The 13536-nt window shown below is 53.3% G+C and overlaps 5 protein-coding genes across 5 annotated transcripts; 3 read left to right on the forward strand and 2 right to left on the reverse strand.

Annotated features, from left to right (window-relative positions):
- Positions 1–3228: 3228 nt before the first annotated feature.
- On the forward strand, positions 3229–3855 carry J4E90_010159 (uncharacterized protein; the record flags this gene model as incomplete). The annotated part of the gene is made up of 2 exons (XM_051439674.1): positions 3229–3600; positions 3649–3855. The coding sequence occupies 2 exons, from the start codon at positions 3229–3231 to the stop codon at positions 3853–3855; spliced, it is 579 nt and encodes a 192-aa protein (XP_051286583.1).
- Positions 3856–8453: 4598 nt separating this feature from the next.
- J4E90_010160 (uncharacterized protein) lies at positions 8454–9379 on the forward strand (the record flags this gene model as incomplete). Its single annotated transcript, XM_051439675.1, has 2 exons — positions 8454–9167; positions 9227–9379. 2 exons carry the CDS (start codon positions 8454–8456, stop codon positions 9377–9379), a joined length of 867 nt encoding a protein of 288 aa, XP_051286584.1.
- A 58-nt stretch (positions 9380–9437) lies between these two features.
- On the reverse strand, positions 9438–10490 carry J4E90_010161 (uncharacterized protein; the record flags this gene model as incomplete). The annotated part of the gene is made up of 1 exon (XM_051439676.1): positions 9438–10490. One exon carries the CDS (start codon positions 10488–10490, stop codon positions 9438–9440), a length of 1053 nt encoding a protein of 350 aa, XP_051286585.1.
- A 1066-nt stretch (positions 10491–11556) lies between these two features.
- J4E90_010162 (uncharacterized protein) lies at positions 11557–12315 on the forward strand (the record flags this gene model as incomplete). The annotated part of the gene is made up of 1 exon (XM_051439677.1): positions 11557–12315. One exon carries the CDS (start codon positions 11557–11559, stop codon positions 12313–12315), a length of 759 nt encoding a protein of 252 aa, XP_051286586.1.
- A 469-nt stretch (positions 12316–12784) lies between these two features.
- J4E90_010163 (uncharacterized protein) lies at positions 12785–13255 on the reverse strand (the record flags this gene model as incomplete). The annotated part of the gene is made up of 1 exon (XM_051439678.1): positions 12785–13255. The coding sequence occupies one exon, from the start codon at positions 13253–13255 to the stop codon at positions 12785–12787; it is 471 nt and encodes a 156-aa protein (XP_051286587.1).
- Positions 13256–13536: the final 281 nt, after the last annotated feature.

Below are 13536 nucleotides of genomic sequence, written 5' to 3' on the forward strand. Positions count from 1 at the left end.
TGAAACCCGTTCTCAGCAAGCGTAACTTTTAGATCGACCCGTATATCACTCGAGGGGCAGCATTTGCGAGGTCGGGTGGCGGTGGATCCAGACAAGAGGACCCCGAGAGGCTCGTTTCGCTTTTGAACCACAGCCCGCGTGCTTGTGCAAGTCAAAGTATGTCACAAAAGGATTGCTGCATATCGCATAAAGAGTTGAAGTCAAAAGCGGGACCACATTCCAAATGTATGGCACGATAATAGTCGGGCGGTGTGAGGCGCAGCGAGCGAGCCAAGCAGACATTGTGGCTCAACTTACGCCCCGTACTATTCCGAGATGCGAAGCCCACACAGCCTTGCAAACGAGCGTCTATATCGCCCATGGATTCCGTCGCAATATCTCTGTAAGTCGGATAGTGAACTACAGCGCCGCATAGGTGCCACCCGCAGCCTCATATCGGTGTTTCTCGCGGCGAAGATCATGGACGCCTGGGTCAGGACTCCAAGGCATCCAACGTGGCGCGCGGGACGGATGGCAGCATCCTTAGGCCAGGTACGCAATCCTTCACTGTACCTAGGTACACTTCGAGAAGGTCATATGTGTTCCGCGTCCGTAACGGCGAAGACGGTGCCGACTCCAGGCGGACATGCAGTGGTTGCGATGTGAGTGGCCAACTTCGTCACTTCGCAATATCTCAGGCAAAAGTGCGGATCCAGCCCCTCAGGCCGCGTGCAACAGTATGCTGTACGGCGTGGTTATTGCAAATACCCGCGATAGAACAGATCCACCGAGTGCCGCAACGTGTATGTTTCCATTTTCACTTCGGAACGGTTGTCAACCGGGAAGGCTGAGTGAATCAAGGCAGATTCTGCGCCCATAAAAAAAGCAAGACAGAAAATGCAAGTCGGAGGACGAACGTAAAACAATGGAGTCGCAGCTATATCAAGAGTCAAAAGGCAGTGTACCAAGATCTGGAGCCGCCGCTTGCTGCGGTCGCAAAGTTCAGTGCGTCACCATGGGCACCACCCACGCTCCACTCCACGGAAAGACCATGAAGAACGCTCTTCAACACAAGAATTGTCGCAGGTATTCTGCCGATACGAAGCCCTCGACGAAACACGGCAGACAAAGTAACGAGTGAGGATCACCGTTGGAAGACAACAAGGAAGCGGGGTCTTCGGGCGCTGGACCGCCGCACAAACGAAGTCTTTTAGCCGTTCAACAACGCACAGCCCAGATTGACTAGTAGCAGATATGTACCATGGCGGTGGGGGGTCACACCCACTGAGCATTGTGCGGAAGGTCGCTGTCGGCGGTATTCCACGGAGCAGACCCGTGGTGTGGGGCGAGAATCGACATGGCAGACGTACACGCTAGCAAGCGACGTGATGTGGATAGCAGTGGTGGCAGTGATCTTCGCTGATATCGTGAGCATGTGCTGTGTGAGAGGTGCGACGAAGAGGAGGTGAGTTGGAAGGGTGGGAACAAGGACGAAAGGGGCGAATTAGCGGTCATTGCCCAGCCGAAGCGTATATTAGCGGCCAATAGAAATTACCGCAAGCGTGCATTTAAGCGCCGTCGCGTCCTTCGCTTTCAGCTTACGCACCCTATGCGGGGCAATTTACTGGCTTTGAGGTACCTCGACGGCACAGCTGTCCAGGCGCACCGAATGGGAAGACACGGCTGGCCAAATTTCCTCGCTGCTGCGCGATGGAGTGCAACCCTTGTTGACGGCATCCTATGGCGCCGCCAGCACAGACAGGTTCGTCAATATCACGCTGCATCGAAAAGAGATTAACCCACTGGGTAGCGATTGTGGGAGGAGTCTCAGACGTCAGGGCCGACGTCAGGGTGGCCGCCTTACTGAAGGTTACATTCGACTTCCACCCTCAAAAAACCACAGGTATGCGCACTAGCCACGGTGCCGTGTAGCGGGCACACCCTGGCCGGCCAGGCGTGTAGCGGAATCCGATAGCAAGGCTGCCGCGACGCCCACACGGTCATGATCACCGTTGTTGCAGGACACCACCTAGAAAACCCAGCGCAGCGTTCCGGGCCAGCAAATGGGCCGGACACAACCGTCGAGCGACGCTGCATGGCTGGCCAATTCGCGGCTCAAGCGCAAGGCATGGCATGCTGGGGTCAGGGCCGCCAAACCACGTAGAGACAAGAGAAGAGCAGGGTGAAAGCTCGGGGCGCTAACGTGCAGGCCTGACCGTCAGTGCGCAGCAGCATCCTTCAAAGCCTACTGGGGGTGGCACGTTAGAGTCGACGCACTAGAAGTGACCTGCACTCGAGGCCGCTATACCGCTACCATCTTGATAAATATGACTGAGGCGTTCCCCTAGCCTAGTCGTCCAGCTCGAGCCTGAATATCATCACCGTGCGCCGCATCCTCTTCTTGCTACCGCCCGTCTCCAGTCTGCTACATTAGCGACCAGCAGTAAGGCGCAGCACATAAGCTTCTTCAAATCCTACCCGCAGCCGCAGTTGTCATGTCTATCATACTTGAAGGTGCTATCCTCCCTCCGCATCATCTCCAAGACAAGTCAGCCTCGTCCTGGCCAAGTCCCTACCACCCTCAGTACTACCCCGCGTTGGCCTCCTCGCCTGGCACTATGTCTCCACAGTCGTTCCATTCATACAATCCACGCTTGCCAGAAAGCCCTCTGCCTTCTCAAGAGCTCAACTGTCAGCCGACTACTGGGTGGTATGCCCCCTCAATTTCGGCCCCAGAGTGCCATAGCGAGGTTTGTACTTCACCCTTGTTGCGAGATCGGCTGCTCATATGCCGTCGTCTAGACCACATACGCCTCATATGGCTATATACCTCCACACACGGCGCAGGTCAACTTGTCACCGCCTGCGTCTGCATCCTACTACTCAGCAACAGCTCCAGTGTCCACTACGCATTCATCAACAGCCATCTCTCCAGGTACCGTCTACTCTCGAGATTCCGTGGTACCAGAGTCAACACGGCCATCTGAAGAGCCCCATTCCGACGCAAGGACCGTCTTGCATCAGCCCACTTCTCGCTACAGGAGACAGTCTCACTTCATGGACCGGACTCACAGCGGTTCAGACTCGTTGCATTCGGCCGCAGTGGACGGCTCCTGGACGATGAATGCACTAGGCATTCATGCGAACCACGAAGCCTACTATCCAGCATTCCCAACCCATAGTCCCCGAGTGAGTGAGCCATCAACAGAGCTATCGTCAAGCCACATGCCCTCGCCACAACCCCGACGCATGTACACACCGATCGCTCCTCTACCCCTGGAGACACCCCGTTCGCACGGAACCAAGCGACAGAGGGAAGACGACGAAGAAGAAGAGCCCAAGCGAAGAAAGCGATCGGACTCACAGATATCGAGCCAGTTTGAGCTCAGTGAGGAAGACCGTCTGCTTCTTCGGCTCAAAGAGGAAGAGCACATGCCTTGGAAAGATATCGCAGCACGCTTTGTCAAAGACTTCGGCAGGCAGTACCAAATACCCGCACTGCAGATGCGTATCAAGCGACTAAAAGAACGGATGCGTCAGTGGACTGAAGTAGACGTCCAAGCACTGCGCAAAGCCCATGACTACTGGGTGCAAAACAAGTTCGACATCATCGCGCAAAAGGTATGTATCACCACCATCGATCCCAAGTACAGCCACTAACTCCTATAGATGCTCGATTACGGTGCAGAAGAAAAATGGACCGCACGCCAATGCTCTCGCAAATGGCAAGAGATCGATCCAACACCCATACCCTACACGCAGTTCGACCAGCACGTCCAGCACGTCCAGCAAGGCTTTGCACCCTACGCGATGAGCCCCATCGAGCCCACGCCCATGAACTTCCCTCCCTTCCTGCACCAGCACCATAGCACCTAGTCAACCTCGCCAGTGTCAGCCTCGCTTATTACGGCAGGAGGATGCGGGTAAACCACGCCGCATCGCTCTTCCTTTCTGATTCTTCCACTCCTAGGGATTGTCCCATCGGGGCAACATGTCTAAGTCTAAACGCTTCCCGCGATGCGGCACAGACACACCGGCGTTTAGCAAAGCGAGAAAAAAAACGGGCGGCTTGCATGGGCTTGGGTCAGGGAGTTCTATGGGGCACAGCAAGCAGCAAACAGCGCGCAACGCCTTCTTAACGTTCGCCTTTTATGTCATTTATCTTCTTCTTTCGCTCGATACCCTTGCTTAACTAACTACATTTGTTGAGTTATCTTATTTCAAATACATATAACGATCATCTTCATCTCCTTTCCTGTTGTTGAGTCGCAGCTAGATCTCCCAGGCCATCTGCGCGGCCCCCTTCTTCTGCTTCCCCATATGCAACAACACGCGCACATCACATATCCCTGCTGCGCGTCTTTTCGGTTGTTGCAAGCTTCAAAGACAGCGCGTCTGCATCTACACGTGGAATGAGACAAAACGAGATCGCGTATCTCGCTCCCAAAACCGTTAAACCCTTCTTCATTTTCCCTTTCTGTCGCTCGCGCATGCGCTTTTCGCACCGCCCTAACTAACCTTATGCCGCCTTGTGGGGCCCTCGTTTTTGTTCTGGTCCCTCGCTCCTTCTTCAACGGGGCACCCATCTCCGTTACCACACACCCACCTGTGCCGAACTGCGCCGCAATACAGTACAGTCGTGCCGCAATCACGATTGTATCGATTTTTGGCGCACTGGTTTCAGATGTCTTAATAGAAAGCGCTGTGACAGGTTCGCTTATGACTTGACAAGGCTCTATTTATTTTTTTCGCGGCTGCTCATGTGGTTAGTGGACACGAGACAACCGTTTTTTGCGGCAGAGGTTTGGGGCTTGGGCTTTCACCCGCGCGGCTCGCGTGTCTTGAGGGCGGCACGGTGGTGGTGGTGCCGTACCTTCGCGCAGACGGTTTGGAGATGGGTGCGGCGCCGCAATCGGGCCTTTCGTGTCTTGGTGCCCTGCCCGCTATGGAGAAGCGATGGACACTGTTACATTGTGCGTTCCTTCGTGTGAATCCTGTCAAAGGGCACGGGGACATGACGTGCTTTCGCGATGAATGCCAATGCGCGCGTAGTCTGCCTTGATGATGCAGGTCACGCATTCGGGTCTGTTACGTATAGCACTGCGCATTCTGTTCTGTCGCCTGGGTAAGATGCATCATCGCTGTGGCTGCGCTATTTGCTTAGCTATGACGGTACGCATGGGTCGTGTGCCTCCTACCTCCGACTTTTCCGAGTATATCGGTGCTTGTGTAAGAAATGTTAGTAGTAAGAAGGCGTGATCGACGCCAGCATCCCTCGTATACCTCCATTCCAAGCTCGTGACTGGTCAGCATAGTCAGCCCTATGTGTAAGCTACGTGGTACAGTCCCTACTCCACGCGAGCACGTAACAACTTACTTACATGCCACTGTTGTAGTATGCATGGGCTCATAGCGCGAGTATGCTAGGGGGTCTCAGCTACGCACACCGTACCTATCCTCGTCATCATCCCCTGCGTCTGCCACTATCTTACTGAGGAAGTTTCACATTCTTGGTGATCTCTGGTCGAGACCATTCTTCGGCAGATGCATCAAGCACTGACAGACCGATTTAGCCAGTGCGATTGGAAGGCACGGATGCCATGCGGTCTCCTGGGGCGTAGACCAAGGAGATCAGCAAGACGAACGGTCCTTACATAACGCGTGCCGACTTGCGTGTGTAGGTAGATTCTGATATTGACATCGAGCACTGATCTCACGCTGATGTTGCGGAGAAGAGCAGCTCGGCCGTATCAACCCCCGGCTGATGGACTACCACAGGCGTATAGAGGACGATAGTATCACATCTCCACACTATGTGGGGATCTGAGCAGGAACACCGGCTCCTGCGTGCCGTGGCCTTGTATCTGTCAATCAAGGGCCCCGCAACCCTGAATTCCCCTTAAGCTGTCAGTCGCTCTTCAAACGGCACGGGTGGCGCCGGTATGCAAGACAAGAACTCTCGTCACACTGTCTATATCCTTCAGTGCTGCGACATCCTTTGCGCCGAGTGCTCTCCTATACGCACTGTAGATGTAACAGGTGGACGACGTCTACGTACTGAGTGTAAGCACTGCTGTCAGAAGCTCGAGCTCCATGCATGATGCCACCGAGACTTTCGCGGCAGTTTCAATCGACGCATCGACAATGGCTTCGAATACGGTCTGACGTGTACCACACATCTACCAGATCCAGCACGAGTACGGGTAGAAGTAGAATCAGGACGATGCTGATGGACCGCGCGGTGTAATATCATGCATCTGGTGGCTATGACTGGTCAGCGCGTTTCGAAATCCGGTGGATGGCGACGAACGATTTGCTTGGTGATCGCCCGTGGCTTGCTCGGAAGGAGGGAGCTTTCACGTCACAAGCCCTAGTCAGCTTACATCCGCTCGCCAAGGCAGTCGCGGACCGCGATGAAGACCGGTTCGTTGCGCATGTACGCAGCTTACTTCTCCTCGACGTCGCCAGCGGCCCGAACGGCCCTACGCTCGAGTTGAAAACGGCTGGTAGCGGCCTTTCGCGTAAAACTTCCAATGGGAGTGGTGGTAAGAGTCAGGATTTAGTTGATAGACTTCTTCTAGAAGTCTTAATAGGCTGCTTATCATCTTAGACTAAGCCTCCGAGAACGCGCTGTGGCCAGTAGTAAGCTTCGTCGTCCGCGTGTGCTGTATACCCCCACGTTCCTGCGTCGTCGCGCATCACGCAGCGATCGGAACCTACCGCCATTCTACTTGGCTAGTCGTTGACCGCTGACGGCAGGACAGTGTTCCACGTTCTGAATCCGAGCATGAGTGCCAATAGCGGCGAGACTCAGACGCAGGATGCGGACTAGTACACTCGGGGTAGGTGACATTGTTCGAATCTTCGGGATCTCCTCCGCGTTGCCGAGCACGCGATAAGACAACGACCAGAGTCAGTGGAAAACGATCCCTGTAGCTGTGAATGACGCATTGAGCGACGGTTGAGGCTTGCGTCGAGGGGTTGAAACAGATCAGGAAACGGTTTGACTGGGTCGTGAGGTAGATGGAAGGGCAAGCAATGTGACAATGACAGAGGAGCTGCAGTTGACGACTCGACCGGGTTAGTGTTTCATGATCTACGCCCCACATTAGCAAAGGAGTGGAAGCGAAGTGTTTCCCGTCTCTGCGACCCAGACGATAGAGTCAGTCGATAATGGCAAATATTGTTGAACTGCACATGTTTTAGCCGCATCGCATGGGTTTCTAGAGGTGGCACAGAAGCGGCCAGATGCTAGGCCCTATGAAGTCACCCTGCACGTGCGTGTCGTGTCAGCGTGCATCCCTTCACGGCTCACCGGTGGTACTACAGGCTGCCGAACCACTCGTTCACGAGCTCATGGTCGGACAAGCTTCAAGGCTACGGCAAAGATCGATCTCTATTCCGATAATGCGATCGGCATCCATCGAAAATCAGTCGTACAAAACTCTTCGGCTAATGTTGGAAAGCTGTCGTGCTACGCTCCGTGGAGTTGAGAAACGTAAACCGACTCCTGAGACGCTGCCGGGGTGCCGAACCAAGGGCCAGTCTATCGGTGTGTCGGAGGAACGAGTTAGGCCTGCAACCTGCTATCCTCTTGCAGAAAGCACATACTCTTTACGCGACCCAGAGGTCCAAAAAGGAGGGGGGTCGGGACGTTTCAGGTCCGTGGGCTCGCATGCGCAACGTGGTATTGTAATTATCCATAGTGTCAGGCGCCTATTCGCGTGCGTTCGCCCCACCAGCTTTCGCCAGTCTGCAGCGGTGTCTCCAGATCTTCTTCGGCCCTTCTAGCGCTGACAAAGGGCCCGTCATCTCGGATCCCGTGCAGCTGAGGCCCGCGAAGCCGCCTGGGGTTCGCATGAGAGCTGGGAGCTCGATGCCTGTCTTGCTTCGCATATATGTGTTGAGCGTAAGAGGCGTCAATAACGGCGGTGATCGCTGGGTAAATAGTTGCAGAGTGACAGGAAAGAGCGGCAATTTGCCTAATTATGTGTTGCTACATCGGGTCGTTTGCTGCGTCATATGTCCTTAAGTGGTGGCTGCGAATTGATATTAATATTGCCCTTTTGGGACGAATCGCGTGGTAAGAGGCGCATGCGCGGTTGAGGTTAATTTGGTAGTAAAAGGGCCCAAAGAGAAGCGGTGACGCTGAAGTATCTCCAAAGTGCGATGGACTGACGATGATAAAGTTTTGTTTCGCTATATGGTGTAGCTATGTAGGTGATCTTGCTAATGACGCGTCTTTAGTCTTCGGCCTTGGCGCTTTATGTCCGCTATCTCCAGATTCGCCGGAGTATACTCCTACAGGTATCATCCCGTCCTTGAGGCAACAGCCGCTCAAAATATATATCTATTTCCATTCATTCCGTTGCAAAGGTACTATGCGTACTGCTGCCCTCACAAGATTGTCAAATCTACGTTCTCAATTGCCCCTTCCCAGATCACCTCGGTCCTTCCATACGTCCTCAGCAATCATGGCAGGGCTCACCATCAACTCGCAACAGACCATGCCATCAGGCTACAAGATCCCCGTCCTTGGATATGGCGTTTACCAAACACCAGTAGACATTGCTTCCGAGGTGGTTGAGCACGCGCTCAAAGTCGGCTATCGCCACGTTGATTCTGCCGTCGCCTACCGGAACGAGCAACCATCTGCGGAAGGCATGAAGAAGTCGGGCATTCCAAGAGGAGAGCTATTTTTCACGACAAAGATCCCCCCGAAAGACATGAGCTACGAGAACTCGAAACAGCACATTGAAAACACCCTCAAGATCACCGGATTTAATTACATCGATCTGTACCTCCTGCACAGTCCCTACGGCGGTAAAGAGAACCGCATCGGTGCGTGGAAAGCGCTCGTTGAGGGTGTGCAGGCAGGCAAGATTCGCTCAATTGGCGTTTCCAACTACGGCGTGCATCATCTAGATGAACTCGAAGCGTGGATCAAAGAAACGGAGGCAAAAGAGGGGAAGGGCAAAGGTGGAGTCCTCAGCGTCAATCAGGTAGAGCTTCACCCGTGGCTCGCGCGACCAGATATCGTAGACTGGTGCAAGCAGCGAGGTGTGGTATGCGAAGCATACAGTCCAATCGTGCGCGCAACAAAAAACGACGATCCGCTGCTCAAGCCACTCGCGAAGAAGTACAACAAGACGCCTTCGCAAATACTGCTGAGATGGAGTATACAGATGGTGAGCATAACTACAATAATTTCTTGTGAGAGAGCAAGAAACTGACATTGCGATTACAGGGATTCATACCGCTCCCCAAATCCGTGACCAAATCTCGCATCGAGGAGAACGCCCAAATCTACGACTTCGAGCTCGCAGCCGAAGAGATGGAGAGCTTGGATACTGGAGTGTATGAGCCCTGCGCATGGGATCCCACCCTCAGTCACGACTAAAGTCGTGAACATATGCATGTATCTACCGAGAAGCCAACGTAGATTCAAGGTTCAGAGCTCATGTCGTTCCACATCGGAAATCCGTGTCCATAATTTCCAGGGCTTCTACCCGTGGAGTGAGCACGAACATCGGGTAGTGTGGCCACTGATCATCCACCACACACCAGTCTTCCATATCAACATCTGCTTTCGCTTCACATTTTACATGCGCTCTTGGGGTTTCCCAGAGCCAATTCCGTGTCCAGTCACCAATCCAAAAAGTTGCTCTTTCCAGCTCTTGCCCTTGCTTCTTGTCTCGCATGTAATTGAAGATATTCAGCGCACCTTTTTTGTTGAGAAATAGGTATCTGCCGCCTTCTGCCTCTGCGTACTGTTCTCCGAGGGCGCGGAGCTCTCTGTAACTCCACTCCCGTGGCCCGAGTATGTCTATCCAAAAGTCTGCTTCTCGTAGCGTGGGTATGGAAACGATCTTTCCCAGCGTTTCCAAGGGTGAGCTGCTAGCGTTACGGAAGATGTTTATACTTAGATGCTTGACTTGCTTTGCGCTCTTTCTTATCATCTGAATCTCGTCGTCGAGATCGCCGTCATACCTCCATGGATGATGCTCAGTATTCCAGCGCATCTCAAGACTCTCCAAAGATCCGCCCTGCTGGTTCAGAATATCTTCGAAGAGGACGGTGTCGCGCTCGCCGTTGACAAGAGACAGATGCGTCAGCGTGTTCTTTGGCAAGCCGAGGATGAGTTCGCTGTCTGTCGTGTTCAGCGAGCGCAACGCTCGCGACTGCGAGAGAACCTTCCGCACGCTTTCCGGGACGGTGTCCACAGAAAGCTCCTCGATACGCGTCCAGTTCATTGCGTCAAGCCAAAGCTCCGCGTTGGTCTTCTCGCACTGCTCTTTCGATTGAGTGCGCCATCCAAGCCAGCTTATCCAATGGCCTTTGTAGACCCAATACAATGCGTCCATGAAACATTCCAGCTTGCCTGGCGCTAGACACTTCGGCCCTTTCCAAATTTCCTCATGCTGCCATGTCTCCCACTGATAGCCTTCAACCTTCAAAGATTTGATATCGGGATACTTTTCACCGCCGAAAGGGCTGAGCGGTAGGTTCATCCGGTCGGGCCATGTACTGCAGGACCCGTAGATACCGATGTTGAGGGTGGATATGTTAGGGCAGGTAGTGAGGGCTGAGTGGACGGAGTCCCAGGTTGTGAAGGGTGTGACTTCGTATGGGTAGCGGTCGTCGAGGGACCGGGAAGGGTCAGCATCAATTTTTGCCTCGATGGAAGTGGGACAGGGGTCTTTTGAATCCCACAGCGCTAGCGCAGTTGACAGGATGGAAAAAAGAAAGAATAGGTGAGTGTAGAGGCGCATAGTAGATGGTGTGCAGGATGGTGGGTGGCAATGTCAGTAGCGTTGAGCATCGATGCATCATCTAGCTGGAGTCCGCTTGATATAATATCCGTTTTGCTACAGGATGATTCAAACTATGCGTGATGTTGTCATGTTGTCTTCTTGGTATTTTTACTGTTGCCTGAATGCGACGGCCTCAACAAGGCTCTTGCACGACTTTCAGGCGTCCAGGACTGCGATTCTTGCGCTGTGAACCCACGTGTGATGCTGCTGGATTCTCGCGGCACGGACCTTGGGCCAACCAGTGTGCTTTCGACGTGTTCAGGACACCTGTACATGCGTTGTTCTGTAGTCTGGCCATATGTATTTCTTTCTCTTGCAGTGACGTACGCTCGTGGTGAATGTTTGGAGGGGTTGAGGAGTTGAGATGAATGGCACAAGCGAGTCATCTCGCGATGCGGGACGAGTCATGCAACGAACCGCCTTCACACGCGACGCGACGTGTCTTCTTCGCGCGTACAAGGTCACCAATCAGGACAATGACGCAAGATCGTGCCGAGGTTATCCGAGACAGAGCATCGAAGTTTATGCAACACGTCGACTACCTAAGTGGAGAGTTGGGTGGGTGTGACGTTTCTAAAAGACAGAAGGCGCCTACGTCATACTGACCTTGCAGCGAAAACCACAAACATATACACCAACCCCTCATATCGCCCTTTCCCATCTCTTATACAACGCAGCTTGATACCCGCTTGACTTCTCAGATTCCAAGACAAAAAATAACTAGTTCCCACCAACCTACACATACAACTCCAAATCAACCATCATGGCGGCAAACAAGAAAGTCCTCATCGTGCTCTCCGACGCGTCCTCCTTCCCCCTATACAACACCGGAAGTGATGGAAAGACCGTATCTCAAGACTCAGGCTACTTCCTCATGGAGCTAGCAAAGCCTCTACAAAAGATCCTCGACGCCGGCTACGAAGTCGCATTCGCATCACCAGAGGGCAAGGAGCCAACACCAGACCCCCTCAGCGTATCTCTCGCAGCCTTTGCCGGAAACTACTATGAGAAGCAAAGAGAGCTCGAGCTAATCGAGCGCATGAAGAAAGAGAACGGCTTCTCGCGACCAAAGAAGTTCTCCGAGATCAGCGACGAGGAACTGAAGAAATACGGTGGTGTCTTCATCCCCGGTGGTCACGCTCCTCTGTCAGACTTGGGCGACAACGCGGATCTCGGTCGCATACTCACACACTTCCACACTTCGTCGAAGCCAACTGCTGCGATATGCCACGGACCCTGGGCCTTCCTCTCGACCAAGTACGGCCCCAGCAAGAAGTTTGAGTACGCTGGCTACAAGATGACGAGCTGGTCGGATGCTGAAGAGAAGTTGATGGAGACGATCTTCCGCGGCGAGATCGACAAGGTTGAGGGTACGCTGAGGGAAGAGGGCGCAGATATGCAGGAGGGTGTTGCTAAGTCCATGGGAAGTATTACTGTGGATAGAGAGCTTGTAACTGGTGATAACCCGATGGCAGCGAATGCGCTGGGTGACAAGTTCTTGGAGATGATGGCTGCAAAATAAACGAGAGTTGGTGGAGCGCCCGCGATGGTACGGTGTTATGTATGATTAGATGAGCTATGAATTCATGCCCAATGACCACGTCGCCTCTTACTAAGCCCAGTGTTGGGCCTCATGCCGAACTCTTCCTTCCTATACCTAACCCTCATTCTCTCCTCCACATCGCGCCCTCAAAAACTCCCAAGCACTTCTGCGCCCTCCTCATCTTCCTCTCCACCAACCTCCTCAAACCTACCGCCGTCGGTCTTCTTGCCGGTATACTCTGATTACACAGTTCAAACATGCGGATCAAATCCCTCGTATAGCTCGGCTCATCTATCGTAGGCGCAAGCAAGGGAAGTGTATGCTTAGGAAAGCGACTTTGAGCAGGATCTGAATGTATAGTATTAGTGATAGCCCCGTGCCAAAGGCCTTGAGCCTTGTGGGGACCGAGAAAACTGTGCATCATCTCCCAGAGTACGGTGCCCAGAGACTAGATGTCTGTTTTGCAGGAGAGCGGCTGCCTTTGGAAGTAGCCGAAGCCTCGGGAGTCGGGGTCTAGGGTGTGCAGCTCGATATTGTTCTCGGGTGCAGCGTAGCCTCGGGTGAACAAATGGTACTTCTTGGTGTACTCTTCATATCCGAAGAGTTCGAGCATATCATCGAGGTCTGCTAGCACAGGCCGCGGAAAAGAAGCGAAGGGTTCCTGAGGTTCCATGAGGAAGATGTTGCTGGGCTTAATGTCGCGATGCACTTTTGGTATCCACCCAAAGGCTTCTGCTGCATCGTCCATACCCGGCGTGTACGTCAATCCGGTTGTGAGGTTATAGATTGCTTCTGAGATTGTGATCAGAGTGATCCAAAACATCGGTTCAGGAATCTGGTCGTCGGTATCCTGCTGCCATTTTTCCGCACTGTATTCTTCGATGATGTCGGATAGTGTGCCTGCAGAGCAATAGTCCATATATATTTTCACCTCGTACCTGTGTTTGGAAGTGGGACCGATATGCTCGCCATAATCATGACACGACCAGAACCTGTGTTTTAGTATTGCGCCGGAATCGGGAAGGGTGTCGATGATCCGACAAACTGCCCGTCGTTCGTTGAAGATGGCTCTATCATCTGTCGTGACCTTTTTGACCACAAAGCGCTAGATCGATGTTAGCACGCATCGGCGACGGAAGAATGAATCTCGTGACTCACGTCGCGTACGGTGTTGGTCTCATCTAGCGCAATGTACAGACG

The sequence above is a fragment of the Alternaria incomplexa genome, assembly GCF_024043165.1.
Source record: "Alternaria incomplexa strain BMP 0042 chromosome Unknown scaffold_19, whole genome shotgun sequence".
Classification (NCBI taxonomy): domain Eukaryota; kingdom Fungi; phylum Ascomycota; class Dothideomycetes; order Pleosporales; family Pleosporaceae; genus Alternaria; species Alternaria incomplexa.